We start from the raw sequence: 25,261 nt of genomic DNA, 5'->3' as shown, positions 1-25,261 counted from the left end.
TCCCACAAAGCTACCTCGGTGGTGCTGGAGAGACGCTTGTCATCAATACATGGAAATGCTACGTCAATGGAAAGACTGTCTGCCTCCTCTCCTTCAGCCAGGGATTCCAGTGGCTGATGACCTTAATGTGAAATGGGACAGTTGCACTTTAGTGTCTGTGTATTCCATAGAAAACAGCATGGAGGGGACTTAGCAAAAAGTGTATCAAGTCACCGTGTAGCTTCGTTAACCGAGAACCCGTCTACAAAGTGTAACCTTAACCAACATACTAGGCACACTTCAGCTCAAGGACACGTTCACAGGGACTCTTGGGCCACTTTACGCAAAAACACAAGAGCAGTCCATTAACAGAAATCTCCAAAGGCTCACAGATGAGTAATTAATGCCAGCGCCGTTATTATTGTAGCCATCTAGGCTTTTAGACAGACCGGATGAGGTAGAGATCCTGGATCATTTAAAGGGGGAGAAACCCCACACTCATCTGTGGGAAGGTCTGCGGTGACTGGGGATGGAACCTGGAGTCTTGAGCACAGTAGGCAGGAGCTCTCCCACCTAGCCCCACCCATAACCAGAGTCCTGAAGAGTGTCTACATGGAACTTTCCCTCAGGAAATTCTGCAGCTCTCCCAGCCCGTCCTCAGTTTCCAATTCCTTTAACGGTTCACGTGACTAACGTCTGAATGCCATTTAAAGCGGGACTCAGTCTGATCATAAAGTGGTCGCAAGCTACCAATGCTGACTGACTTCAGTTTTCCACTGATCCCTGTCCCAACTGGCCAGCAATAGAACTGAGTTCCCCAGTAGCCAATCAACCCCTGCCAGCCCCGTACCCCAGGCCAGGATACCCTCCTCCCCCAGGAGCCTCCTTCTTCTCAGAGGATGGTCAGCCATATATACCGATCTAGGCCCCACCTCCCAGTGCGCCTCTCTGTCTGAAAGGCTGGAAAGGCAGAGACTCCCAGGGTGAAGTGGCCTGAACTGGCACCTGTGGGGTTTGGATGTAGAAGCCTCTGTTTGGTGAAGGGGCCCATCTATGCCCCATCCCAGTCCCACGGGGGAGGGGGGGTCCCGAGGGGGGATTTCTGCTGAGGCAAGGCCCATGGCTGCCCATAAGCAGGGCCCAGGTGTCCGCTGAGGACTCCAGCCAGATGCAAGGAGCATAGGTGGAAGGCCATCCATTCCTCTTCTACACGCCACGCTCACACTCAGCTCTTCAATCCTGCCACCCTCTGGACCCCTTTTCCCCCACTGCCCACGGTGGTCACTACCAAGTGGAAGAGAGTCTTCCAAACGTCACAACACAGATAAACCTGGACCCTTTCGCCTCAACATCCCACTCTCATCCACAAAGGGCTGTGGATCCTGCCTCACCCTGCTTTCTCACCACCAGGGGCTCTAGACTCAAGCTGCTGATACCCTGTCACTCACCCAGGTGACCACACTTCCAAGGCACTTGCTCTGAGAGGCCCCACCTCCAGGACTGGATCTCTCATTAGCAAGGACACCACTATGCTGGCATGCCTGAGGCTGCCTAAAGACACTCCCAAAGGGGTGAGGCCTGTCCATCAGCCACCCACTCCCAACTTGAGCCATGCTGGCTGTGCGTGTGCTTGTGCCAAGTGCCCAGAGATCCTCTTCCCCTTGAGACTAGCCAAGTATGTCAGGGTCCTGCCTATGGACCCATCACAGGGAGAAGCAGGCGTCTATTCAGGACCATACGGCTTCAAAACACACGCGCCGGCTTGCGCACCTGCACACACACATATGCGCACCTGTCCAGAAAAGGACCTATGCACAAGGACGTACGGACACGCACACGGAAACACACACGGACACACATGAACACACACGCACACCCACACACCAAAAAAAAAAAAAAAAAAAACCAAAACAACCAACCAAACAACAAAAACAAAAACAAAACAACCCCAGAGGGTGCTACAGATGTGCAAAGCCCCCACTCCCTCTCCCAACCCACTGACAGCCCCACCCACTCTACTAGGGCCCTGCTGCCCTCATCTCCCCCCTTTAAAAAAACTCTTGGCCCTGGTGCTTCGCCCATCTCGGAATCAATCAAAGCTCGCGAAGTCACCTCAGGGGCTCTCCTGGACCCTCTCACTTGGTGATCCCACAGTCCTGCCACAAGGCCTTTAGTGTTTCCTGATGCCTCTCACCCACTTCTGGAGACGCACCCCAGGAAGTCCAGCAGAAGCACTCACCCACCTAGGCCCCTCTGCTCCCCCAGAGAGCCGCCCTCCCCTCAGAGGCCAATCCTGCCTAGTTTAGGCCTGCATTCCAATACAACGCTCTCTGATTGGCTGAGTAATGTTCGCGCATGCGCACTAGATACCAGCACCCTGTGCCTGCATCATGGGCCCCAGCCTGCCTCCTCCTGAAGTCACACTTGCTTTCCTGTCAGCTGATGGCCCATGGCTTCATTTCGCTGGGCCAGCCATAGGCACAGCCGGATATACCCAACTTCTTATGTGCGTATCTGTGACTGGCTGGAACAGGAAGAAGCACGAATGTGTGCCAGGGGCCCTGGGGCGTGGGCGGTGGGGTTGTCCCACGTGGAGTCCAACGGGTCACACGTGCGAGGCTGCTATAACATGCGCGCACGCAAAGAGAGCTCGGCAGAGACTGGAGCAATAGGCACACATGTAGGTCCCTCCAGCACACTTGGGCACAGCCTTTGCGCATTAAGGGAAGGGTCCACAGTTCTTTTCTCTCCACGTGGTGCTCCTGGGGCGGGCTGGCCCCGAGGCTCTGTCTTGGAGGTCTCAGGCGTTCGGGCTGGCCCTTAACAGTACTCAGATGTTGGGGAAGACGGTGGACACCACGAGTCCCTGACGCTACCACACTGTCAGGCTGGGACACCCCAGGCCACTTGTTCCTCCAACCTCTTCTCAGACCGACACTCCAGGGCACCTAGTCCAGTCTGCAGCTAAAGCCAGACAGGCATATTCTTCTGTCGCAGGCCCCCTCGGGCCCGTTGCCTTGGGATCCCTGCCATCATCCCCCAAGGGCTGTGGTCCAAGCATTACTCTTCGTGACTCTCCCTACCCAGGAGATGCCCTTTTCACTCACTTGCTCACCTAGGGGACCCTAACCCACCACACCATTGGGGGCTTCTTTCCGTTCAGAGAGCAGTCACAGCTAGTTAGTTTAGGCCCAGCCATTTCAAGGTTGGTTTTCCCGACCCCAGACCCCAATGCACTTGTTTTTGCTGGAAGGGAATGGTCACATGCGAGGCAGGCCCCGCAGGGCCAAACGAGTGCAGTGGCCCATCCATGCTTGCTTGCGTGCATGACCTAAGTTCTGCAGGCAAGCCTCGCAATGCACTCTCTCTTCCCCAGGGGCTGTGGATAAAGACCACCTGTGACTTGCCACCGCTGGAACCTCGCCACGGAGTCCCTGAATATTCACTCACACACCTTTGCCACCCTTACGCAACAGGGAACCCTCAAATTTTTCTACTTTTAGAGGGACAAAGTTCACATCCATTTAAAGTCCACCTTCCCGAGTATACAGTTGCGCCTGGTGAAATCACCCCCATTCCTGGGGGGAGACCATTCGATTCAGGTCTTGTACCAGGCAGCCTTAGTTAAGGTGTGTACGTTGCTGCAATACAGTGCCCTAACCAAGGCAGCAGTAGAGAAGAAAGAGTTCACTTGGGGCTTCAGGTTCCAGGGGGGTAGCGTCCACACTGGCTAGGAAAGAGGGTGACAGACATGGCAACTGCAGCTGGAAGCTGGACCGGAGGGCTCCCCTCTCAAACTGCAGACAGGAAGTAAAGAGAAAAATCTCCACATGGAGTCAGTCCTTTCAGGCCTCAGGACCTCCTTCCTCCAGATGGACTAATCTCCTAAGCCTCCCCAACCAGCCACAGTTTGATTTCATGGTGCAAAGTAAAGAAAAAGGGGGCAAGAAATACAGCAAAGTCTGACCTGACCAGAGAACCCTGACAGCACCAGTCAGCCCAGCATGAGGGTGCAGCTGGTCAGATTTCTTCTGGGAATGGCTGAGAGGTTTCTTATGTGAGAGGAAACCTATGCAGCTGTCGGGGCGGGGGGCATGCGGATTAGAGGTTCCTGAGAAACTTATGATGTCCTCTTCCTGGGACAGTTTCCCCAAACCAGGCAGTCCAGGCTGATGCCCTGCCTGCCCCAGCCCGGAGAGATAGATGCGATGGAACCTAATCTCCAGAGTGGCAATGGCAGGTCTTGGGGAACTTCTTGTTTTCCACAGCAGCCGGGGCGTTCTAACATCCAGGAACAGGAACGGGTGGACCAAGCATTCAAATGCCAGAGAGTATGGGGCACATCTCCTACAAACCAGCACACTGGTGAAGCTGTGGTGGAGACTCCCCAAACTGGCCCCATGTTAAAAACAATGCAGTTCCAGTGTTCAGGTAGTTCCTGTGGACTGAGCTCACCCCCAAAGCAACTGGGGCCACTTAAGAGGTGGGGTAAAACTGCATTTAAACCCAGCAACCGCCCTCTGCCGCCACATGCATGCTTCTGTACTTGGACCTGTTGCTCGCTGGCCCCTGCTCTCCCATCTAATAGAAGGCTACTGAATGGGATGTCAAGGGCCAGTGCTGAAAAGCGACTATTGCATGATGGAGTTCTCCTCTTCCCTGGGGGGTCTCTTAGCCATCAGCCCGTGAGGGCCAGGGGTGGGGGGTGGCCATCACCCCGTGAAGGCCGGGGGCGGGTGGCAAGTGGTGGAGGGAACAGAACGCAAGCCCCAGAGCTCTTGAGACCATGAGCCCGATGGAGAATGACCACTCCGACAACTGCTTCAGGAAGCTAGTTCAACTTTATTCAGGGTTAAGAAAGGCTATTCAGTCCATGGGGAATTGATTGAGGGGAGGGGTGGGGTGTTAGCGCTTCCAGCATAGGTGTCCATGATTTGTTGAAATTAGCCACTTTAAGGATGCTTATTTGCATTTGTCAGCATGCTTCTGTTTTATGATGGGGAACACCATACCTAATTATCCTACAAGCCAGGGGACAGGAGAGCTGGCAGGGAGCTGTGTCAAGGGCCATACACGAAATGTGGTCAGGGGCAGCTATGTGTAAAGACACTCTCCAGGTGTGGTGAGGCAGAGAGCAGGAGGCCCTGCTGTGGTGAGGGAGGCCTGCACCTAACACCAAGCTAGAATGCCTATCCTGACTGGGAGGACTGCAATCTCAGACAGCAGGGTACTCCCAACAGAGTGATGCCTCTGTGGCCCAATAGAGACATACATTTTCCTCTCCCCAGCTGAAAACGGCTTGATGGCACAGTTTCCAGGAAACCCTGACACCAAAGCAGGAGCAAGCCTTTGAGCCAGACTGGTCATTTGTGCACGTGTATGGTGGGTCCTGGAGGCACAAGGGCAAGCTTGTCTGGTCCCCAGGCCTCCATGCGTCCTGTGACAGCGTCAGCCATTTCTCTCCTCACAAACAGACTTAATGGCTCTGTGTCTGCTTCCTCCTGTAGCCTCCTTTACACAGCGAGTCCAGGACAGCCAAGGCTAGTACACAGAGAGACCCTGACCCGAAAATAAAACAAAAAAAAATAAAATAAAATAAAATAAAATAAAATAAAATAAAATGAAAATAAATAAATAAAAGAGAGCACTAAAGCACAGGTATAAACACGTGTGTTAACAACAGCTAATTTAAAGCGCCTTTGAGCAGCCTGTGTCCTGATTTTCCATGCCCTCCTCTGGTAGAGGTTCGTAGAAGAGAGCATCTTTGGAAAGCCAAGGCGTGAAAAATGACTTAATTCACAACTAGAAATCCAGCTGCTGAAATGCAGAGTGCCACCTGTGCAGTAAGTTAAGGAGCAGAGCTTTACCTGCTGGCCCTTTCTCTCTACTGACACCCACTCCTCAGCGGTGCGGGAAGAAAGGAACTATCCCCACCACCTTGCCCACATTCACACACACACACACACACACACACACACACACACATACACAGACACGCAGGCGCATATATACACACAGAAGGGAGGGTGAGGAAAGGTATGAGATTCTACCGAGAAATCCGAGGGGAAGTAACTATGCTGAGAGGCACAGTACGGAGGAACATGAACAGGATTGCTACTCTACCAATGACATTGATTAGTACTGGACCTAGGGATGGACAGGCAAGTCACCACTCGGGTTGACAAGTAGCTGCTGTGATTTTCTACCTGTCTAAGACCTTATGGATTAAAATTAGGGCACAGGGGTTGTGGGCAGGAGACTTCTCTGGTCTGGGAACAGTTGGAGGAACTGTGCCGCCCGTCACAGGCAGATAATGGTGTGCAGGGTCTATTGCAGGCTAGACATTTGCAGCAGGAGAGTGCACAGCTCCGACAGAGACACTCACTCCATCTGACACTGCCAAGTCTGCCCATTTCTCCACAATGGAGTGCTTTCTCTTGGGGGATCTCCCCAGTGTGCCCCATGGACACTCGATCCAATACTGAGGTGAAGGATGGAGTTGGGAACCACAGATCTGAACCAAAAGATTGGAGCAGGTGGGGGTGGGGAGGCCAGGAGCTATGATAGCAGCCATCCCTCCCTGCTCACCATGTTATGCAAATCACCACGAAGATTTCTCCACCTCCTTGCTGCTCAACCAGGAATCCCACAAGTATGGAAGGCACGTGCACTAGGTGTCCACAGGTTTCCTGGCTCGGAGGGGGTGTGGCAGAGCAGGACTATCTTCTTAGGAAAGAATCCAATGAGGCTTCCCCCCTCCGAACCCCACCCCCTGCAAGGGCATCCCAGGGATCCCCAAGGGACTGACTGGGTGGGCAAGAAAATACACAAGCCTTGTAAAGACACCCACCTCTCTAGGGAGAAGTGCACCACCCCAGACTCAGGGTAGGAAGCAAAATGGTTATGAGTATGTGGCACACACTCTTGGGAACCTTCCATATCATCTCCTGCACCTGGAGAACAGACTTCTGTGAGCTCCCTCAATTTCCCTGGCCTCACCTCACTGCGCTGATGCTCCCGTGTCCACTAAAGGCTGTTTCCTTCCTCATGCAGCTCTGTTTCCCTCTCCCACCCTCCAGGGTATGCCCATGCCCACCACATCACCCTGAGCGAAGAAGTCACTTCAAGCTTCTCCACCAGACTCTGGAAGGAGACCAGCACCTCAGGCAGGGCAGCCAGGCCGGAGAGGACCCGCAGGCAGTCAAGGAACCCACCACAACCCTTTGGTTCGTGATCAGCACAGCCCCAGAGTCCAGTCACCATGGACTCTGCAGAGTATGTGCTCTGCAAATGGAAGGGCCAGCTGTGGCCTGCAAGGGTCTTGTCGAGACCCAGGACCTCAGCCCATAGTAAGGGGAGAGGGGCACCTTTCCTGAAGGTTCAAATCCTGTCAGTGGGTGAGAAGACGAGAGTGAGGAGCACCGAGGCGAAGGCCCTAACCAAGTGCAAAATCTTGGCTGTGGCCTCCTTGGCAGGGAAGGGGTCACAGGGCAGGGGCTTGCCAGGGCAGACCAGAGCATACAAGGGAGCCCTCAAGGTGGCACTGGATGTTCTGGGCGAGGGAAGGCACTTGTTTCCAGGAAGCAGGCCACAAGGTCAAAGAACCAGCATGGAGGCTCCAAAGGTTCCCAAAGAACAGGCCAGCTCCAGCCCTTGCCAGAGCCTTCGCTTTGAAGCCTGCAGTCAGAGAGGCCAAGGGCTCTCCCACAGGAGTCCTGGGAAGCAGCATGGCTGCCCCTGGGGTCCTGTGGTGAGGAGCTCACAGAACATGCTTTATGGGCGAGGGGGGAAAGCCCAGGCCCACAGTGCTTTTGGGCCCCCTCACTTTGAAGGGCAAGGGATTGTGCTAAGAGGCAGCAGAGTGTGGCCAAGGTCCCCAGCACCTGCAAAAAAGGCTGCTGGTAATCCAGGCAAGAGAAAGCTGAGCACATCCAAGCACAGGCCTCAGAGTGCCCCAGCCTCCACAGAGGGCGCTCAGGCTAAAAATGAGCAGCAGGCTGCCCCTGGGCCACCAAGGAGGAGGAGGAGGAAGAGGAGGAGGAGGCACATCTCCATCTTGCTCAAAGCCCTGAAGCCACAAGCAAGAGCACCCTGTGCAGGCCTAGAGATCCAGGCTATTGGAGGCCAGAGGAAGAAGACTGCCCTCCCAGAGGACAAAAAGGATCCCAGCCCAGGGACCCTGAAGCCCGATGCAAAGGGGGCATCAGCAGCCTGCTTGCCTCCTAACCGGAGGCTGCGGAGGTCGCTCCGCCTTGCCAGCACAAAAAGGAAGATCCATGTGCTGTGTCCCCTGTGCAGGGTCCCGGAACTGGAAACTCAGGTGCACTCAAAGGCGGCCAGCACCAGGTTCCAGAGAACAGGGGCTGTGATTCAAGAAGATAGACAAGCCACCAAGGTGGCTTCTTCTGCCCGGGGTCCGAATACCATTGAAGGAGGAATGCTGGTCTGGTTCAAATGTCAGGACCTTCCTTTCTGGCCAGCGGTGGTCAAGAGCGTCAGCCAACACGACAAGATGGCGAGGGTGCTGTTGATCGAGGGCAGCATGCAGCTTGAGCGCAGGGGTGTCCGCGTCCCTCTCTGCAAGCTGAAGCCTCTGGACTGTGGGGAGAAGAGATCGCTCTTGAGGAGAGCCAGCAGAGTATACGGCCCGGGCATCAGCTGGTGCTTCTCAGTGATCGACCACTACAGAGAGGGCCTGGCCTGTGGCTCCTCCCTGGGCTCCTTTATGGACTACTACACCTCCCCAGCCAGCTCCCCGCTAAGGAGGGCCATCCAAGAGGGCGACCTGCACATTGACTTCCCCAAGGTGAGCTATGCCGATTTGGAAGACTGGGAGGAGGAGACGACCCTGGCTGGGAAGGGGCCCTGCAGGAAACTCCTGCCTGACCGCACCAGGGCTGCCTGGGACAGAGCCAACAAGAAGATCGTAGACTTCATCGTCAAGAGGAAGGGGGCCGACCAGCACCTGCTGGACATCGTGAAGGGCAGAAAACAGTCCAAGCGGCTGGACGACCTCCGCACATCCAAGAGGGACGTCTTCTGCGTTGAGACCTACCTGGAGGATGACGACCAGTTGCATCTCGTGGCCAGGCATTTGCAAGAAATAGCCAAGGAGGCAGATGAGGCCCTGCTCTCCCTGACAAGAGGCGACATAGTGCGCTTTACCATAGAGGTTCTTCTTCCAGAAGCAATCATCTGCTCCATCGCTGCCCTGGAGGAGCTCAGCTACAAGGAGGCAGAAGAGAAGTACCTGCGTGGCCCGCCCGTGCACTACCGCGAGAAAGAGCTCTTCGACAAGACCATCTTAAAGGCGGCCTGCAAGAGGTCAGCAGCCAGGTTCTGCTGGCCAGCTCCCCTCCTGCGCTTGGCCCCACTTCTTAGAAGGGACCTCCCTCCTTTCAGCCGTAGCCCCTGAAACTCCCCAAGATAGGAGACAGGAAGCACCCCCCAAAGAGGAACATGCTTGAGCCTGTAGGGCCTGCTATGGGCTCTGTGAAAGCTCCTCACTGGCACTGGGGTGGGGAGCATTTTCTTCCCCCCCCCCGAAATAAATCTTTACTTTCATGCTTGACAATGCAGATGTCTAGATGGGGTCTACAACTCCTGTTAGCTTCAGGCCAGGCCTAGCCCTCTTTGCCCTGAGCCCGAGTACCCAGAAGTCCCAAGGGCACACCTCCCTGGAACCTCAGCAGCCCTGTATGGAGTATTGGCTTGCTAGGCCCACAGCCTTGCACTCTCTGCAGGGACCCTATGCACCCAGACGGCACACCAGGTTCCTCATGACGCCTTGTCTCGGACTCCCCCATACTTCCTTGTCCTCCTCTCTGTCTTCTATAGATGCTATAGATGGGGCCAGGGTTCCAGAGTTTTCTCCACTACCTCGCTCTTCACTACTCACACTGAAGGAGAGGATGTGTGTTTTGTGACTCGTCTTTGAAGCCAGAGAAGGGAAATGCGACCCTGGAGATAGACTGCTTTCAAAGAACACGATGTATGGCAATTTCTGTGTCTGTGTCAGCGTCTGTGTCTGTCTCTCTGTCTTTCTGTCTGTCTCTGTCTCTGTCTCTGTCCTGTCTGTCTGTCTGTCTTTCTGTCTGTCTCTGTCTCTGTCTCTGTCCTGTCTGTCTGTCTGTCTCTCTGTCTCTGTCTCTCTGTCTGTCTGTCTGTCTGTCTCTCTCTCTCTCTCTCTCTCTCTCTCTCTCTCAATCTCTCTGTGTGTGTATGTGTGTGAACAAGTTGCAGATAATCTTAGGTCAAAATTTGGCATCTTCAGGTTTTCTCCTCAACTTTTGGAGACAGGATCTGTGACTGAACCTGCTGCTCACTGATTGTGCTAGAATGGCTGGCCAGGCAGCTTTTTGATCCTCCTGTGTTTTTCACCCGAGTGCTGAGATTAAACATGCCTGTCCATATATCTCTCTTATAACGCACTGAACTCATCAGCCCCCCCACATACAGGAAGCACTTTGCACTCTCAGCCACCCTCCACTCCCCAGATGCTTCATACTCATGAGAAAGATTTGCCAACCCTGTGGGCTGACTGTCTGCAGCAGACATCACCATCTCAGCTTTCCTCATTGGTCCTCATTGGTCGCAGCCTGGTCCAGCTCGGGCGCTCACGCTGATGATGTGGCCAGGTTCCTGGCATGCCGTCGCTGGGGGCACCGAGGTCCCCTTGACACCTCTGTCGCCAGAGGAACCTTCTAGGAAATAAGATGCCCGCCAGGCATAGGGGGTGGGGGAAGGGGTGCGGGGTGGGGGCGTGGGAGGTGGAATGGGTGGTGCGGGGAAGGGGGGACGGCAACTCAGTGTTGCCCTGGAGAACCAATCCTTTGCTATTTCCGGCTTCCATGGTACTTTCTCCGCCCCTACCCGTGAAGCATGTACTCCCTTTCCCTCTCCCCAGTATCCCTGGCACCTCTGCAGACCTGAGGCCGTTCCCCCGGGTTTGCGTGTGGAGACTCAAACTCAGCGCCCCGGGCAAGTGTCCCACACCAAGCTACAGCTTTGCAGGTCTCCGGTGCCCCGGAGCCACTAATCTGCTTTCTACCAAGGGGGCTGGTGCTGGAGCTGGACAGGCCCTGCAGATGGAATCACTCGGTAATGGCTAGCCTCTTTTGGGTACCCGTGTCTGCCCCTTTCACTTAGCGTCCTGGATTCAACACGTTTCCCACAAGGGACACAAGTTTCTTGGGGCTCCCCCACGCAGCCGCTTGAACCAGGGCTCCTGCATTCCTCTCCACAGCTGAATAATAGGGCCGAGAACACAGTGTCATCTGCTACCTCAAACTCCCCATAGGAAGCACTTTTGCAACATGGTGGACTACAGTGGTGAGCAGAAATGAATCCTTCTGAGAGTTGCCTCTGTCTGGGTATCTCGTCACAGTGACAGGGAAATCACTTAAAAGGTAACCCATGAAATTGTAGCCTTCTCACAGGCTAGGTCCCACCATGAGGAGAACGCTCTGAAAGTAATTTCAGAAAAGAAACACCGGCAATCATATACACATTGATTTTGACAGACTTTTCCTTTAAGGAGTTTATCAGGACATACCCTACTCAAAGGCGCTTTAAATTAGCTGTTGTTAACACACGTGTTTATACCTGTTCTTTAGTGCTCTCTTTTATTTATTTATTTTCATTTTATATTATTTTGTTTTATTTTATTTTATTTTATTTTATTTTCGAGTCAGGGTCTCTCTGTGTAATAGCCTTGGCTGTCCTGGACTCGCTTTGCAGACCAGGCTGGCCTTGAACTCACCGTGATCCTCCTGCCTCTGCCTCCTGAGTCCTGGGATTAAAGGCATGAGCTCCCACTACCAGGCTTAACGCTCTTCTTAAAAACTCTACTTTATTTGGGGTGTTTAGGCCTCCACTTCCCTTCCAACATCCCACCCCTATGTGTTCAGGGACTACAAGAGTAAGTTGGCCACCAGATTCCTTTTGTTAAAAAAAGAAAAAAGGCAACCCAAGGCCCCAAAGCAGGTCCGGGTGGGGTGCGGATGGGGTGAGGGTGGGGAGACAAGAAGACCACATGGCCTCCACGGCTTCCTTCATTCCTCACACAGGAAGCAACGTGACTGCTCCTCCTTAGCAGAGGTCCACGTTTCCAGTCTGGTCCTAATTGGGAAAGTGAAACAAGAATGGATAACCAGTGCAGCAAGTGGGAGGGAATGCACGACTAGCCATGGTGGATTCTTTAAACACCTCAGGCATCCCAGGCTGCTCACCTGCCATGAACACTTTTCTAAGAAGAAGCACCAAAAGGTGCTCTGTGTAAAGGAGGCTACAGGAGGAAGCAGACACAGAGCCATTAAGTCTGTTTGTAAGGAGAGAAATGGCTGACGCTGTCACAGGACGCATGGAGGCCTGGTGGCCCAGACATGCTTGCCCTTGTGCCTCCAGGGCCAACCATACACGTGCGCAAATGACCAGTCTGGCTCAAAGGCTTGCTCCTGCTTTGGTGTCAGGGTTTCCTGGAAACTGTGCCATCAAGCCGTTTTCAGCTGGGGGGAGGAAAATGTATGTCTCTGGTGGGCCACAGATGCCTCACTCTGTTGGAAGTACCCTGCTGTCTGAGATTGCAGTCCTCCCAGTCAGGATAGGCACTCTGAGCTTGGTGTTAGGTGTAGGCCTCCCTCTCCACAGCAGGGCCTCCTGCTCTCTGCCTCACCACACCTGGAGAGTGTCTTTACACATAGCTGCCCCTGACCACATTTCGTGTATGGCCCTTGACACAGCTCCCTGCCAGCTCTCCTGTCCCCTAGCTTGTAGGATAAGTAGGTATGGTGTTCCCCATTATAAAACAGGAGCATGCAGACAAATGCAAATAAGTATCCTTAAAGTGCCTAATTTCAACCAATCATGGACACCTATGCTGGAAGCGCTAACACCCCACCCCTCCCCTCAATCAATTCCCCATGGACTGAATAGCCTTTCTTAACCCTGAATAAAGTTGAACTAGCTTCCTGAAGCAGTTGTCGGAGTGGTCATTCTCCATCGGGCTCATGGTCTCAAGAGCACTGGGCCTTGCATTCTGTTCCCTCCACCACCTGCCACCCCCCCTCCGCCGGCCTTCAAGGGCTGATGGCCACCCCCACCCCTGGCCCTCATGGGCTGATGGCTAAGAGACCCCCCAGGGAAGAGGAGAACTCCATCATGCAATAGTCGCTTTTCGGCACTGGCCCTTGACATCCCGTTCAGTAGCCTTCTATTAGATGGGAGAGCAGGGGCCAGCGAGCAGCAGGTCCAAGTACAGAAGCATGCATGTGGCGGCAGAGGGCGGTTGCTGGGTTTAAAGGCAGTTTTACCCCACCTCTTCAGTGGCCACGGTTGCTTTGGGGGTGAGCTCAGTCCACAGGAAGTACCTGAACCCTGACAACTGCATTGTTTTTAACGTGGGGCCAGTATGGGGAGTCTCCACCACAGCTTCACCAGTGTGCTGGTTTGTGGGTGATGTGCCCCATACTCTCTGGCATTTGAATGCTTGGTCCACCCGTTCCTGTTCCTGGATGTTAGAACGCCCCGGCAGCTGTGGAAAACAAGAAGTTCCCCAAGACCTGCCATTGCCACTCTGGAGATAGGTTCCATCGCATCTATCTCTCCGGGCTGGGGCAGGCAGGGCTTTAGCTGCAGACTGGACTAGGTTCCCTGGAGTGTCAGTCAGAGAAGAGGTTGGAGGAACAAGTGGCCTGGGGTGTCCCAGCCTGACAGTGTGGTAGCTTCAGGGACTCGTGTTGTCCACCGTCTTCCCCAACATCTGAGTACTGTTAAAGGCCAGCCCGAACGCCTGAGACCTCCAAGACAGAGCCACGGGGCCAGCCCGCCCCAGGAGCATCACGTGGAGAGAAAAGAACAGTGGACCCTTCCCTTAATGCGCAAAGGCTGTGCCCAAGTGTGCTGGAGGGAGCTACAGGTGTGCCTATTGCTCCAGTCCCTGCCGAGCTCTCTTTGCGCGCGCGCATGTTATAGCAGCCTCGCACGTGTGACCCGTTGGACTCCACGTGGGACAACCCCACCGCCCACGCCCCAGGGCCCCTGGCACACATTCGTGCTTCTTCCTGTTCCATCCACTCAGAGATACACACATAAGAAGTTGGGCATAACCGGCTGTGCCTATGGCTGGCCCAGCGAAATGAAGCCATGGGCCATCAGCTGACAGGAAAGCCAGTGTGACCTCAGGAGGAGGCAGGCTGGGGCCCATGATGCAGGCACAGGGTGCTGGTATCTAGTGCGCATGCGCCAACTTTACTCAGCCAATCAGAGAGCGTGGTATTGGAATGCAGGCCTAAACTAGGCTGGATTGGCCTCTGAGGGGAGGGCGGCTCTCTGGGGGTGCAGAGGGGCCTAGGTGGGTGAGTGCTTCTGCTGGACTTCCTGGGGTGCGTCTCCAGAAGTGGGTGAGAGGCATCAGGAAACACTAAAGGCCTTGTGGCAGGACTGTGGGATCACCAAGTGAGAGGGTCCAGGAGAGCCCCTGAGGTGACTTCGCGAGCTTTGCTTGATTCCGAGATGGGCGAAGCACCAGGGCCAAGAGTATTTTTAAAAGGGGGAGATGAGGGCAGCAGGGCCCTAGTAGAGTGGGTGGGGCTGTCAGTGGGTTGGGGGAGGGAGTGGGGGCTTTGCACATCTGTACCACCCTCTGGGGTTGTTTTGTTTTTGTTTTTGTTGTTTGATTGGTTGTTTTGGTTTTTTTTTTTTTTTTCGGCGTGTGGGTGTGCGTGTGTGTCCGTGTGTGTGTCCGTGTGCGTGTCCGTACGTCCTTGTGCATATGTCCTTTTCTGGTGGTAGTGACCACCCTGGGCAGTGGGGGAAAAGGGGTCCAGAGGGTTGCAGGATTGAAGAGCTGAGTGTGAGCGTGGCGTGTAGAAGAGGAATGGATGGCCTTCCACCTATGCTCCTTGCATCTGGCTGGAGTCCTCAGCGGATACCTGGGCCCTGCTTATGTGCAGCCGTGGGCCTTGCCTCAGCAGAAATCCCCCCTCGGGACCCCCCCTCCCCCGTGTGACTGGGATGGGACATGGATGGGCCCCTTCACCAAACAGAGGCTTCTACATCCAAATCCCACAGGTGCCAGTTCAGGCCACTTCACCCTGGGAGTCTCTGCCTTTCCAGCCTTTCAGACAGAGAGGCGCACTGGGAGGTGGGGCCTAGATCGGTATATATGGCTGACCATCCGCTGAGAAGAAGGAGGCTCCTGGGGGAGGAGGGTATCCTGGCCTGGGGTACGGGGCTGGCAGGGGTTGATTGGCTACTGGGGAACTCAGTTCTATTGCTGGCCAGTTGGGACAGGGATCAGAGAGGAGCCTTAGCTCACCTCACGAGTTAGGGAAGCGGCATCACAAAGAGGCATGCCCAAGGCAAACCTGCGAGGTGACACCAGGGCCTTCACTTCCAAATGGGGCTGGACTAGGCCCCAGAAGGCGAGGCCAGAGGCCAGGGACAGGTCATGAGGGCTGCAGGGGTTGGGAAGGGTAAGTGGGACAGCTTATGGGCTGGGGGATGTGGCCTGGCTGACTGAGTAAGCCCCAGTGAGACTTCGGCATTACGTGCCTCGTTTTATGGGGGCATGGCCCAGGATTTCCCCATCCGAGGGTTGGGAAAGCAGCAGAGGGTACTGACCTTGGGTGGTAGGTGGAGTGGGGAGCTCCAGGTTCAGACAGGGAAATGGGACGGCAGGCCAGGACACTGGTGACATCCTCTAGCCCTCTCACTGCTCCTGTACAGTGACAAGACTGCTGCCCACACCCTGTGGGGTCCTGGTCCTTGTTCCCATTGCTATTCTGTAATCCCTCCCGGCATCTGAAGTTCCAGGCATCCTTTCTACCCCAAGAAGATCCTGGCCAGGATGGACACTGACAGCGCCGGCATGGGCTCAAGGCAGAATCCAAATCTCCCATCAGATGACACCCAGAAGCCAGATGCAGTAGCTCCAGGTAATGAAACAAGACAGAAACAGATGGGCTCCTGTAGGGCTGCGTCCATCACAGGGGACATCCTAAAATCTCTCGGAGGGTAGAACACTGAGTGGATGTGTTACATGGACAATTGTCGGAAAAGCAGGAGCTTCCAGATGCTGATAAGGTTTCTCAAGCTTGTTTGTGGATTTAGGTTCCCCTACCTGACATCCCCGCTCCACAGGAACCCTGCAAGGGTCAGGAGGCGGCTCTTTCTAGTCAACATGCCTCTCTGGGAGCACATGGGTCCCAGGGACTGTCTGGAAGGTGTGTAGAGGTGCCTACACAAGCTGATCCCCGGGTCAGGGCAGTGTGTGTGTGTGTGTGTGTGTGTGTGTGTGTGTGTGTGTGTGTGTGTGTGTGTATGAGTGAGTACGTCTATGTGAGTGTGGTGATTGTTTATGTGCATGTTTTCTTTAAAAAGTGGCAGTAGTTGTTGGTGACTATGGGTTCTAGAAACCCCTTGGTGAAGCTGTTTCCTGTGGGGGATGATGAGAACGGCACACTTTGTCTCACAATATCTTCCCGTTTGTCTTTAATACAGGCAATGAAGAAGTCCTTGATGCCAGTAGGGAGGACTTTCCTTCCTCGGGAACAGAAGGGCAACATGCCAGGTGATACTTCAAAAAGAAAAAGAGAAACAAAAAATAAAAAAATAAACCAAACCCATTCATAAAATACATTTAGAAGAGTCAGGCTGGAGAGATGGCGCAGTGAAAGAGTGCTGGGTGTACAGAAACCAGACCCTGAGTTCATATCCGCAGGACCAGTGCACACCTTCAGGCCCAGGGCGTGGGGGGTGACAGAGGCAGGAGGGTTGCAGGTGCTTCCTCACCGCCAGACAGCCCAACAGGATAAACTGAGACGTGAGGAAAGAAAGAAAGAGACGCAGCTGTAAGTGAGATGTGTGCAGGCCATGAACGTCCTGGGCCCGTGGAGCTCAAAGGCTCCAAAACACTCACCCTGCAGTCAGCTGGTCAGATGTTCAGTGTGGTAGAAAATGATAATCCCACGCCCACAGCAGGCGGCAAGTCCTGTCAGAGACCTTGTCTGACAGGGGTAAGGTGGAGACGGGTAGAGGAGGACACCCCACTTCTATCTCTAACAGCGTTACGCGTGCACACATGCCCTTCCCTTGCATGCAAAGAAATCTAGAAAAGTCAGTGTCTTGAACTGTGAACTGAGTGTAGGCCGCGTGGCCCACTCCACTTCCTCCCCTCACACAACATAGTAGCCTTCTGTACAGACTGAAGTAAAAATTTAATATCATTTTTTTTGGCAGGAAGGAAATACAGGATTTATTTGAAGAATTTGAAGGTATGTTCTAGGAGAGGGACACTAGGAATTTGAGGAAACGGTTTGACACAAAGAAGTGAAAGGCGAGCAAGCTATTACTTAGCAGACAAGAGACGTGTGTTGGGTGCCTTGTTCTCACACACGCATGTCAAAGTTGTGTTCATCACATTGCCAGCTCTCTACTTCACGTTCGTTTTCGGTTGGAAGAACATGGCGCCTGTGGTGTAAAGACTCTTACTGCCTCGCTGTGAGATATTTACACCTCGGATGAGCTGATGTGTCTTTCTGGGGTTTATTCACCCGAGGGACGTATCTGTTTTTAATACCACATTTTTGCTTCACTGATTTGTACTCTAGACCAGTTCTTTTGTGTGTGTGTTGGGGCGGGGGGTTGTGAGTGCCAAGACCTCTTAAGTGGCTGCCCACTGTTTCATGTGCAACGAATAGCACACAGAGTGGAAAGCTGAAGTCAGCACTGGTAGCCTGCGACCACTGTATGATCAGACTGAGTCCGGCTTTAAATGGCGTTCAGACGTTAGTCACGTGAACCGTTAAAGGAATTGCAAACTGAGGATGGGCTGGGAGAGCTCCAGAATTTTCTGAGGGAAAGTTCCATGTAGACACTCTTCAGGACTCTGGTTAGGGGTGGGGCTGGGTGGGAGAGCTCCTGCCTACTGTGCTCAAGACTCCAGGTTCCATCCCCAGTCACTGCACACCTTCCCACAGATCAGTGTGGGGTTTCTCCCCCTTTAAATGATCCAGGATCTCTACCTCATCCGATCTGTCTACAAGCCACGATGGCTACAATAATAACGGTGCTGCCATTAATTACTCATCTGTGAGCCTTTGGAGATTTCTGTTAATGGACTGCTTTTGTACTTTTGTGTAAAGTGTCCCAGGAGTCCCTATGAACGTGTCCTTGAGCTGAAGTGTGCCTAGTATGTTGGTTAAGGTTACACTTTGTAGAAGGGGTCTCGGTTAACGAAGCTACACGGTGACTTGATACACTTTTTGCTAAGTCCCCTCCATGCTGTTTTCTATGGATTACACAGACACGGAAATGCAACTGTCCCATTTCACATTAAGGTCATAAGCCACTGGAATCGCTGGCTGAAGGAGAGGAGGCAGACAGTCTTTCCTTTGACATAGCATTTCCATGTATTGATGACAAGCGTCTCTCCAGCACCACCGAGGTAGCTTTATGGGAATGCTTACGAGATTGCATTTCAATACAGGGCCCATTCAGAACTTTCATCATGGAAACAGAGGAGGATTCAGAGCCATCCTCACCGCGTCTTTCCAAGCCATGGAGCAGAAGGTGGAGGATGTTCTAAAACTCCAGTGTGAGCAAAGGTAAGGTTGTGGCTTCTTGGTGCTTTGATCCCAGGCCCGTTGACGGTTGCTTAGTTAAGGAGGATGGCAAGAGGTCAAGGACCAGCCATGAGGCCCACTGGCTCTGTTGGAAAGTGTATTCGTCTTGGTTTTTCTATAGAATAGACTTCCTTTTGTGTGATACCCTCAAATCGTGGTAACTGAAGTCAGCCGTGTTTCCTAAGGACGAAACAAGGTGTCTGGGCACAGCGCAGCTGAATCCATGTAGCAGTAAGGGAGGTTGGGTGTGGCAGCACATGCTGGGTGCAGTGAGCTTGGAACCCTCAAAACATTGACCCCAGCAGTGGATCGGCAGTTCAGTGCAATAGGAAGTGAAATTCTCTCTCACCTGCGCTGTTGTTCAGAATTCAAGAGCGGTGTTTGCCACACTTCCGTAAGGAAATCCTCACTGGCGTGAACGCGAGGAAGACTAGGGAGGCCTCTGCAAAATTCTGGCCCTAGGAGCTGCGAAGCGACTTCTCTCTCGACCAAGGAGGAGCAGATGCTGTTAGTGAAAGATCACAGAATCCACCTCATTTCCCTTTTCCCTGTCAGAATGTTAAAGGGAGGAAAACCACAGAGGACCCTTTCCACCTCTGTCCATCCATAGAGTTAGGGAGGGCAAGTCAGTCGGGCTTTCAGGGCAATTTCCTCATGCTGTGCAGGAGTATCTCACACACTGTTGTCTTTTGTAGGCAGAAACTTTATGAAGACTATTCTCTTCAGATCCTGAGTTTGAATAGGAAGTTAACCGCAGATGCACATCAAGTCAAGAAGCAGGCAGAAAATCTCGCTGTGAGTATCAAGGTTAGCTGGGAAGGAGTCCCTTGTGTCAGCATCGCCAAGTCAGGATGGAAAGAGACAGGACATGAGCTCAGGCAGACAAGCAGGGTGTTGTCTGTGGTGAGAAGAGAGACTTGTTCCTTTTCTGCAGAGAGATGACTGAGTGAGGAGCCAGTGTGGGGGAGAGTGTGTGTGTGTGTGTGTGTGTGTGTGTGTGTGTGTGTGTGTGTGTGTGTAGTTGAGTGAGGAGCCAGCGTGGGGGTGGAGTGTGTGTGGAGTTGGGGGTCTGAGCTGTCACTGCCTAGAGAGAGTTCAGGGGAAGGTATGGGAGAGTATGCTGAGGGGGTGAGCCCTTCATGATCCAAGAAGTGCAGACACCCAGGAGCAGCAGGCCCACACAGCCTTCTGACACAGTGATCTGGGATGAAGCCTGGGAGCAGTCAGTGTGGCTGTGGCAGAGCAGGTGGAGACTCAGCTTTCAGAGGCTGCATTGCAGGTCGGACCAGCCCAGTCCCATAGGAGAAGAGGGGAAAGGCTTCAGGCCACGATGGAGGAGGAGGTGTGATGACAACGGACTCGCCTTTAAACCGGAGATGGGACTGAGGTTTAGAGAGGCCATGGGGGGGGGGGCGTAGCTACTGGACTCTGAACGGTGCTGCCCATGAGGGCTCCATCTTCCTGGCCATGGATGGGGCTGCCGTCCTGAAGATTCTGGCTTCCCAAAATGGAGAAGCAGAGGCCGGATTCCCGAGGGGGATTGGAGGCACCATCCAGCCAGGTGGTCAGAAGCTTGGCCTCTGAAATGCCAACTATTGCAGCGCAGTCACACAGTCCAGCCCCTTGCTAGTTGGGCTGACTCGGGAAAACAGTGTTGGGCCCCAGGTTCCCAGGTGTGGAAGGAGAGATACTTAAAAATCCCCTATCTCACAGAATTGGTCCAAAAGGTTCCCTTCGATGTGTCTTCCTATATTGGTCCAGAACAGTATCTGAAGCAAGTCTTATAGACTCGATCCCTGTTAAGCATCTTACTGTTGGCTCTGCCCTTGCTGGAAAGGAGTAAAGGGAGTGGGCTCCTGTGTGCTGGAGTGACAAAAGATGGGGACGCTCAAGGTCAATTCTGTACATACAGAGAGTTCACCAGATCCGGAGGCCCCTGATGGCCGAGTTTTCAAGTCTTCCGGAACTCATAGGAATGCTTAGAATACTGTTAGGTGGGGACCCTTCCTGTCCAATGAGTGGTCTTCCCGTTACGTGTCTCATGTACATCCGTCCATCGTGTTAACTGGAAAACTATGACAGTCGTTTCATTCCGTCTCTTTTGCAGAAATAGGATACAGAATTGACTTTCCGTAAGCTTTCTGTTTCCCCCTGAATTGCTCTTTACACCTTTTGCTGTCTGTGTTTGCAGACTATGTTTATGGAGCAACGGAAGTTGGTTCACCAATCCCTGACCCTTCAGAAGGAGAGGATGGAGGAATTTAAATCACTGTGCGAGCAATACTTGGAGGTCTGTTGTACATTCTGACAAAGCAACCTGTACACGGGGGACATGGAATATTCTGGCATTCCCTTCTTGCTTTGGTCGCCGCCTTTGGAAAGTCACCTGTAAACACCTTCCAGCATTATCCTCCTGTTCCATGTTCCCTGTAAACCTAAGTACAAAATGGGTACTTTAGTTTTAGGATTCACTTGTGGTTAGGAGACTCATTAGAAGCAGCAACTGCTGCCTTGGTAACCTCATCCAGGGTTGTTCGTATTGTATAAGGCATCAGTGCTTTTCAGATCGCCTCATCCTGTCTCACAGCGCATGTTTCAATGTGCATGTATGTGTGTAGGCCACAAGTCAGCTCTGGGCACCTTCAGTCACTCTTCATCATATCTTTCATCTTTTTATTTCCTCTTTTTTTTTTTCTTGCGATGTACTTCTGGCTCCCCTGGGTCTCACTAGGTACTCCAGGGCTGGACTCAGACTCACAGAGATCCTCCTGCCTGCCTCTGCCCTCCGAGTCCTGGGATTAAAGGCCTGTACCACTATGCCGGGCTCCATCGTATCTTTTTGAGACAGGATGGCTCAGTGGTCCTTGAGCTCACCACTATGGTTTGCCTGGCTGTTCTCCAGGTCCCCAAGGATCTGCCTGCCGTGCCCCACCCAGTTCTGTGTGTCACTTCGATGTGCCCCAGGTGCAGGCCTGGCTTTTAATACGTGTGCTGGGGAGCTCAAGCTGGCTCTTTATGCTTCTGGAGCCCGTTCCTTGTCCGCTGAAACTGTCTTCCCTGCCAGAGCCCGCTCTGACAGTACCGAACAGACCGTAGATCAGGGAGCGAGGACTGAGAAATAAAAGAAGGGAAATAAGAAAGTGTGGCAGGACTTAAGTCAGAAACACAGGGTAGGCTGCAGTCATTGCTGCAGGACTCTTGACTTTATTCACCAGTTCAATTCCTACACACCTGAGGCATGGGAAAACAACGCAGAAGGTTGCTCTGAGGAGATAATGCTGAGGTTCTCACGGGAAGAACGGGGCAGTCTCTACTGACCCCTCAGCCTTGAGAGCAGTTGTGAATGTAAGACCGCTCCCAGATGTGGTACTCAGTGGGAAAAGTAAGCGGGAGACTGGGAGATTGTGAATCGAGAGTTACCCTCTGTAATAGGCCCGGCTTCGTAAGTTCCTCCTAAGCAGGTTCGCCCATGCTGTCTGCAAGGCGCATAGCTATGGACAAAAGGATTAGATGCAGCATTCTGTGGTTTTGTTCAGACTTACTTGATGTGAATTGGCTTGTTCAAGTTGCTGCTAAAACTTTGATCATCCAGAGTAATTAAGATGACCCAAAACAACTGAGTGGAAAGGATTCGACCCTAGCTCTCTTCTGATTGTCCCTTCAGACAGCCAGCACTGCCAGTGTCTGTTCCTGCTGAAATGTCATTCTTTTGACAACTCGGTGGCCCAGAAACCTGCCTGCCCATTCCAAGGTTAAGGTCTCGGTGTTGTTCCTCTTTCTATGGTCCCCGCATCACCAGACTGTGGAAGAGATCCTGCAAAGGTTCATCATCTCTCCACTGTATTTAACAAAACCGCTTAGATGTGGTGTGTGCTCTCTCTTAAAAAGGAACTGTGGGCGGCGGTAGGGGTGCGGTTGGAGACCTTGATTTTTAATTTCAGGGGTGCAGTGGTCATAGTACCGGGCGGGGTATTCTGCCTGGCAAAGAATAGAGGCAAATGGGCTGCTGACTCATGTTGTCTGCTTTCATTTGTCTCTGCTTGCTTTTCTTCTTGCTGTGCCGGGTGAGGCCTTCCAGCATCTCACACGTGTTAGGCAAGCACCCTTGCCCTGGGCCGCCCCTATGCCTAAGAGCTCCTGACTTGAACTTGTACCAGGGCATTGGGAAGTGGCAGTGTCTGTGCCGCTTTGGTGGGCATTTTGGTCTTCACGTTGCACATGGCGTGTGCTAGTTTTGGGGTGATCATACCGTCTCCTTTACCGCCTTTGCTCCCTTATAGATGTTGCTCTTCGCATTTGTAAGCCAAGGTGACCGGGGCTGATTTCTGCACCTGTCTCTTCACTTTAGAAACTTGAGTTGCTGAGGGACTCTCGGGGAAATTCCGTGGCTGAAGAGCTGAGGCGTCTCATAGACACCTTGGAAATGAAACTGCTGATGGTCAACGTGAGTACCGAGTCTTTCCCATACAACACAAGGGTGGACAGGCACTATTTGCTTTAAACCCGTTTAATATGCCCTTGTATTTGACAGCGCCAGCAAGAGAGTGCTGCTGCTGCTCAACAGTCCCTCCTGGACCTGTTATTCTCATAATCCTTTGAGGAACAAGAGCCCTTGTGAGGGGAGCGGAAACCAGCCTGGTGAAGCCGCTTGTGGTGCAGCTTGCAGCTTCAGCAACTCCATCTTCCTGGGTTCTTCTGTTCCCAAAGGCACCGCTTTCTGTTAAAACCCAAATAAACCCAAGGATTTGTGTGACGGCAGTGCAAAGGTGTCTGTTGGAAGGTCCAGCCCTCCTTGGTAGTAATGGCAGGTTTCCTTGGTAGCGCCACAGTTACCGGTCGGCAGTGCATTGATGCCTGTAGGCTGGGTTCTCATACCTCAGCAATGCTTTCCCCAGTTAGCAGGCCCAAAGAGTGCATGGTCCATCCTTGTCATCTCCACAGGGAAATGACCGGAGAAGACGCAGTTCTCCCCTTACATTCTGCTCTTAAATTGTTCCGTCTTGGAGCCTATGGAAATGACCTTAAGCTTCCTAAGTGACTGTGCTCTGTATGCTTTAAAAGTCTGTGCCTCGAGAGTGGCTGGACTGGTAGACGCCATTAAACTGCCCTGGTAAGACAGACGTGAGTGACGTGACGTGAGTTTGTGAAAATATACCTTTCAAACAAACTTTACAAGGTCCATCAATTAAATGTGGCCTACTGCCTAATGTCATCTGTCTGTCACACGAAGACTGGATCCTTAGCACGAATACAGCTTAATTCGCCATGGTTTATGTATTTCATCCCTTGTGTGGATAGGAGTAACCGAGAGAGTGTTTTGGGTTTCAAATGTCTTGTGCGTGTAGTATGTGCACCGGCAGAGATACAGAAGGTGTCCGGTATGGTTAAGGAGCTTGTCCTGTGATTTCCTTCATGTATACCATGGGAAAACTGTTCTTGGAAGCTTTTGATCTAAGAAGCATGAAATTGTTTCAGACTTGCTGGGAACGAGTCCTCTAATTGCACCCTCTGCCTTGGCATTGCACACCTCTTGGAACAAAAAACACGGCCCCTTGCCTTGTAGAGGTGTGTTATCCATCACCTGGGTTTGCGCGTGGGTTGTCTCACTGTGGTGTGGTGTGGTGCGTGGAATCATTGAGGACAGGGTGTGTTCAGCATCTCCCACTCGCTGCACGTGGACTTGCATTCCTCCACAGTGATTGAGAACGTCCCCTCTGGGCTCAGCTTACTTGCTCAACTTTGCCTTATCTGGGGGAACTTCCCACAAGCTCTCCCATGGTGTTCCACCCTGTGGGAGCAGGAAGGTCCTTGCACCCTCAGACCTCCAGGGAAACCAGGAACGTTAAGCAAGGAGAGTTGCCTCTTCAGTGGGAAAGGTGTAAAGCCTGCCATTCCATCCAGAAATCTGGGAACTGGAGGCGATAAAAGAGCCAGGTGCTCTGAGTTAGCTGATGGGCCGGGCCATATTCAAGCCCCTAAAGCCAGGCCTGGAGATGGATAGTCATCTAAATGACACTTGCAGCCTGGAGCTCGCTGAGTTCCCACAACCGGGAATGGAGGTATCAAATAGTCTAAATGGCCCATATGATATCTGTGCAATCAAGGGCTCCCTCAGGCTCATACCCGAGAGATACCTAATGATCCTGAATGGCCCTTATGCTATCTGTACAGGCAGGCGCTCCCCCAACCAGGGACCTGACATCCCTAATAGTCCCAGTGACCCTTGCAGTACCTGCACAGCCAGGGGGCTCCCAGGAGCACATGCAAGGAGTATTGCAGATTCCTAATAGTCTAAATGAACCTTAGGTGATCTACGGATCCAAGGGCTCCCCTAAGCTCCAAACACCAAGACCCGAGATACCTCATAACCCCAAGTGACCCTTACATTGTCTGTACAAGCAGGGACCCCACCTCCCCTAGGTCTCACAACCAGGACCTGAGATAGCTAACAGTCTACATGACCCTTAGATCATCTGTACAGGCAAAAGCCTTCCAACCCAAGCTACTACAGCCAGGACTGGAGAGATCCAACAAAGACTACAAAGGACCCTTAGGTTCTTTGTCGAGGCAGGCCCCATGCCACGCTCCCACAACCGGTCCCAGAGATACCTCATAGCCTCAATGAGCCTTGCGTCATCTGTCCAGCAAGGGACATCCCA

The 25,261-nt window shown here is 52.9% G+C and overlaps 2 protein-coding genes across 2 annotated transcripts; both read left to right on the top strand.

Annotated features, from left to right (window-relative positions):
• The first annotated feature begins 7,240 nt into the window (after positions 1-7,240).
• Positions 7,241-9,394, top strand: LOC127186396 (PWWP domain-containing DNA repair factor 3A-like). Its single transcript, XM_051142784.1, has one exon. The coding sequence runs from the start codon at positions 7,241-7,243 to the stop codon at positions 9,392-9,394; it is 2,154 nt and encodes a 717-aa protein (XP_050998741.1).
• A 6,432-nt stretch (positions 9,395-15,826) lies between these two features.
• LOC127186394 (X-linked lymphocyte-regulated protein 3A-like) lies at positions 15,827-23,193 on the top strand. Its single transcript, XM_051142783.1, has 8 exons — positions 15,827-15,914; positions 16,480-16,549; positions 17,218-17,252; positions 18,467-18,584; positions 19,298-19,397; positions 20,794-20,892; positions 22,951-23,046; positions 23,134-23,193. The coding sequence occupies exons 1-8, from the start codon at positions 15,827-15,829 to the stop codon at positions 23,191-23,193; spliced, it is 666 nt and encodes a 221-aa protein (XP_050998740.1).
• Positions 23,194-25,261: the final 2,068 nt, after the last annotated feature.

The sequence above is a fragment of the Acomys russatus genome, unplaced genomic scaffold (genome assembly GCF_903995435.1).
Source record: "Acomys russatus unplaced genomic scaffold, mAcoRus1.1, whole genome shotgun sequence".
Taxonomy (NCBI): domain Eukaryota; kingdom Metazoa; phylum Chordata; class Mammalia; order Rodentia; family Muridae; genus Acomys; species Acomys russatus.
The sequence above is the reverse complement of the archived record's forward strand: the minus strand, read 5'-3'. Positions and strand labels throughout refer to the sequence as shown.

What these genes read in the sequence shown, in the direction of transcription:
- LOC127186396 (XM_051142784.1), top strand. Translation starts at nt 7,241, where the DNA reads ATGGACTCTGCAGAGTATGTGCTCTGCAAATGGAAGGGCCAGCTGTGG.
- LOC127186394 (XM_051142783.1), top strand. Translation starts at nt 15,827, where the DNA reads ATGGACACTGACAGCGCCGGCATGGGCTCAAGGCAGAATCCAAATCTC. An exon ending in ACAGAAGGGCAACATGCCAG is followed by an intron (nt 16,550 to 17,217) that starts GTGATACTTCAA and finishes TTTTTTTGGCAG; the next exon opens with GAAGGAAATACAGGATTTAT. An exon ending in TTTATTTGAAGAATTTGAAG is followed by an intron (nt 17,253 to 18,466) that starts GTATGTTCTAGG and finishes ATTTCAATACAG; the next exon opens with GGCCCATTCAGAACTTTCAT.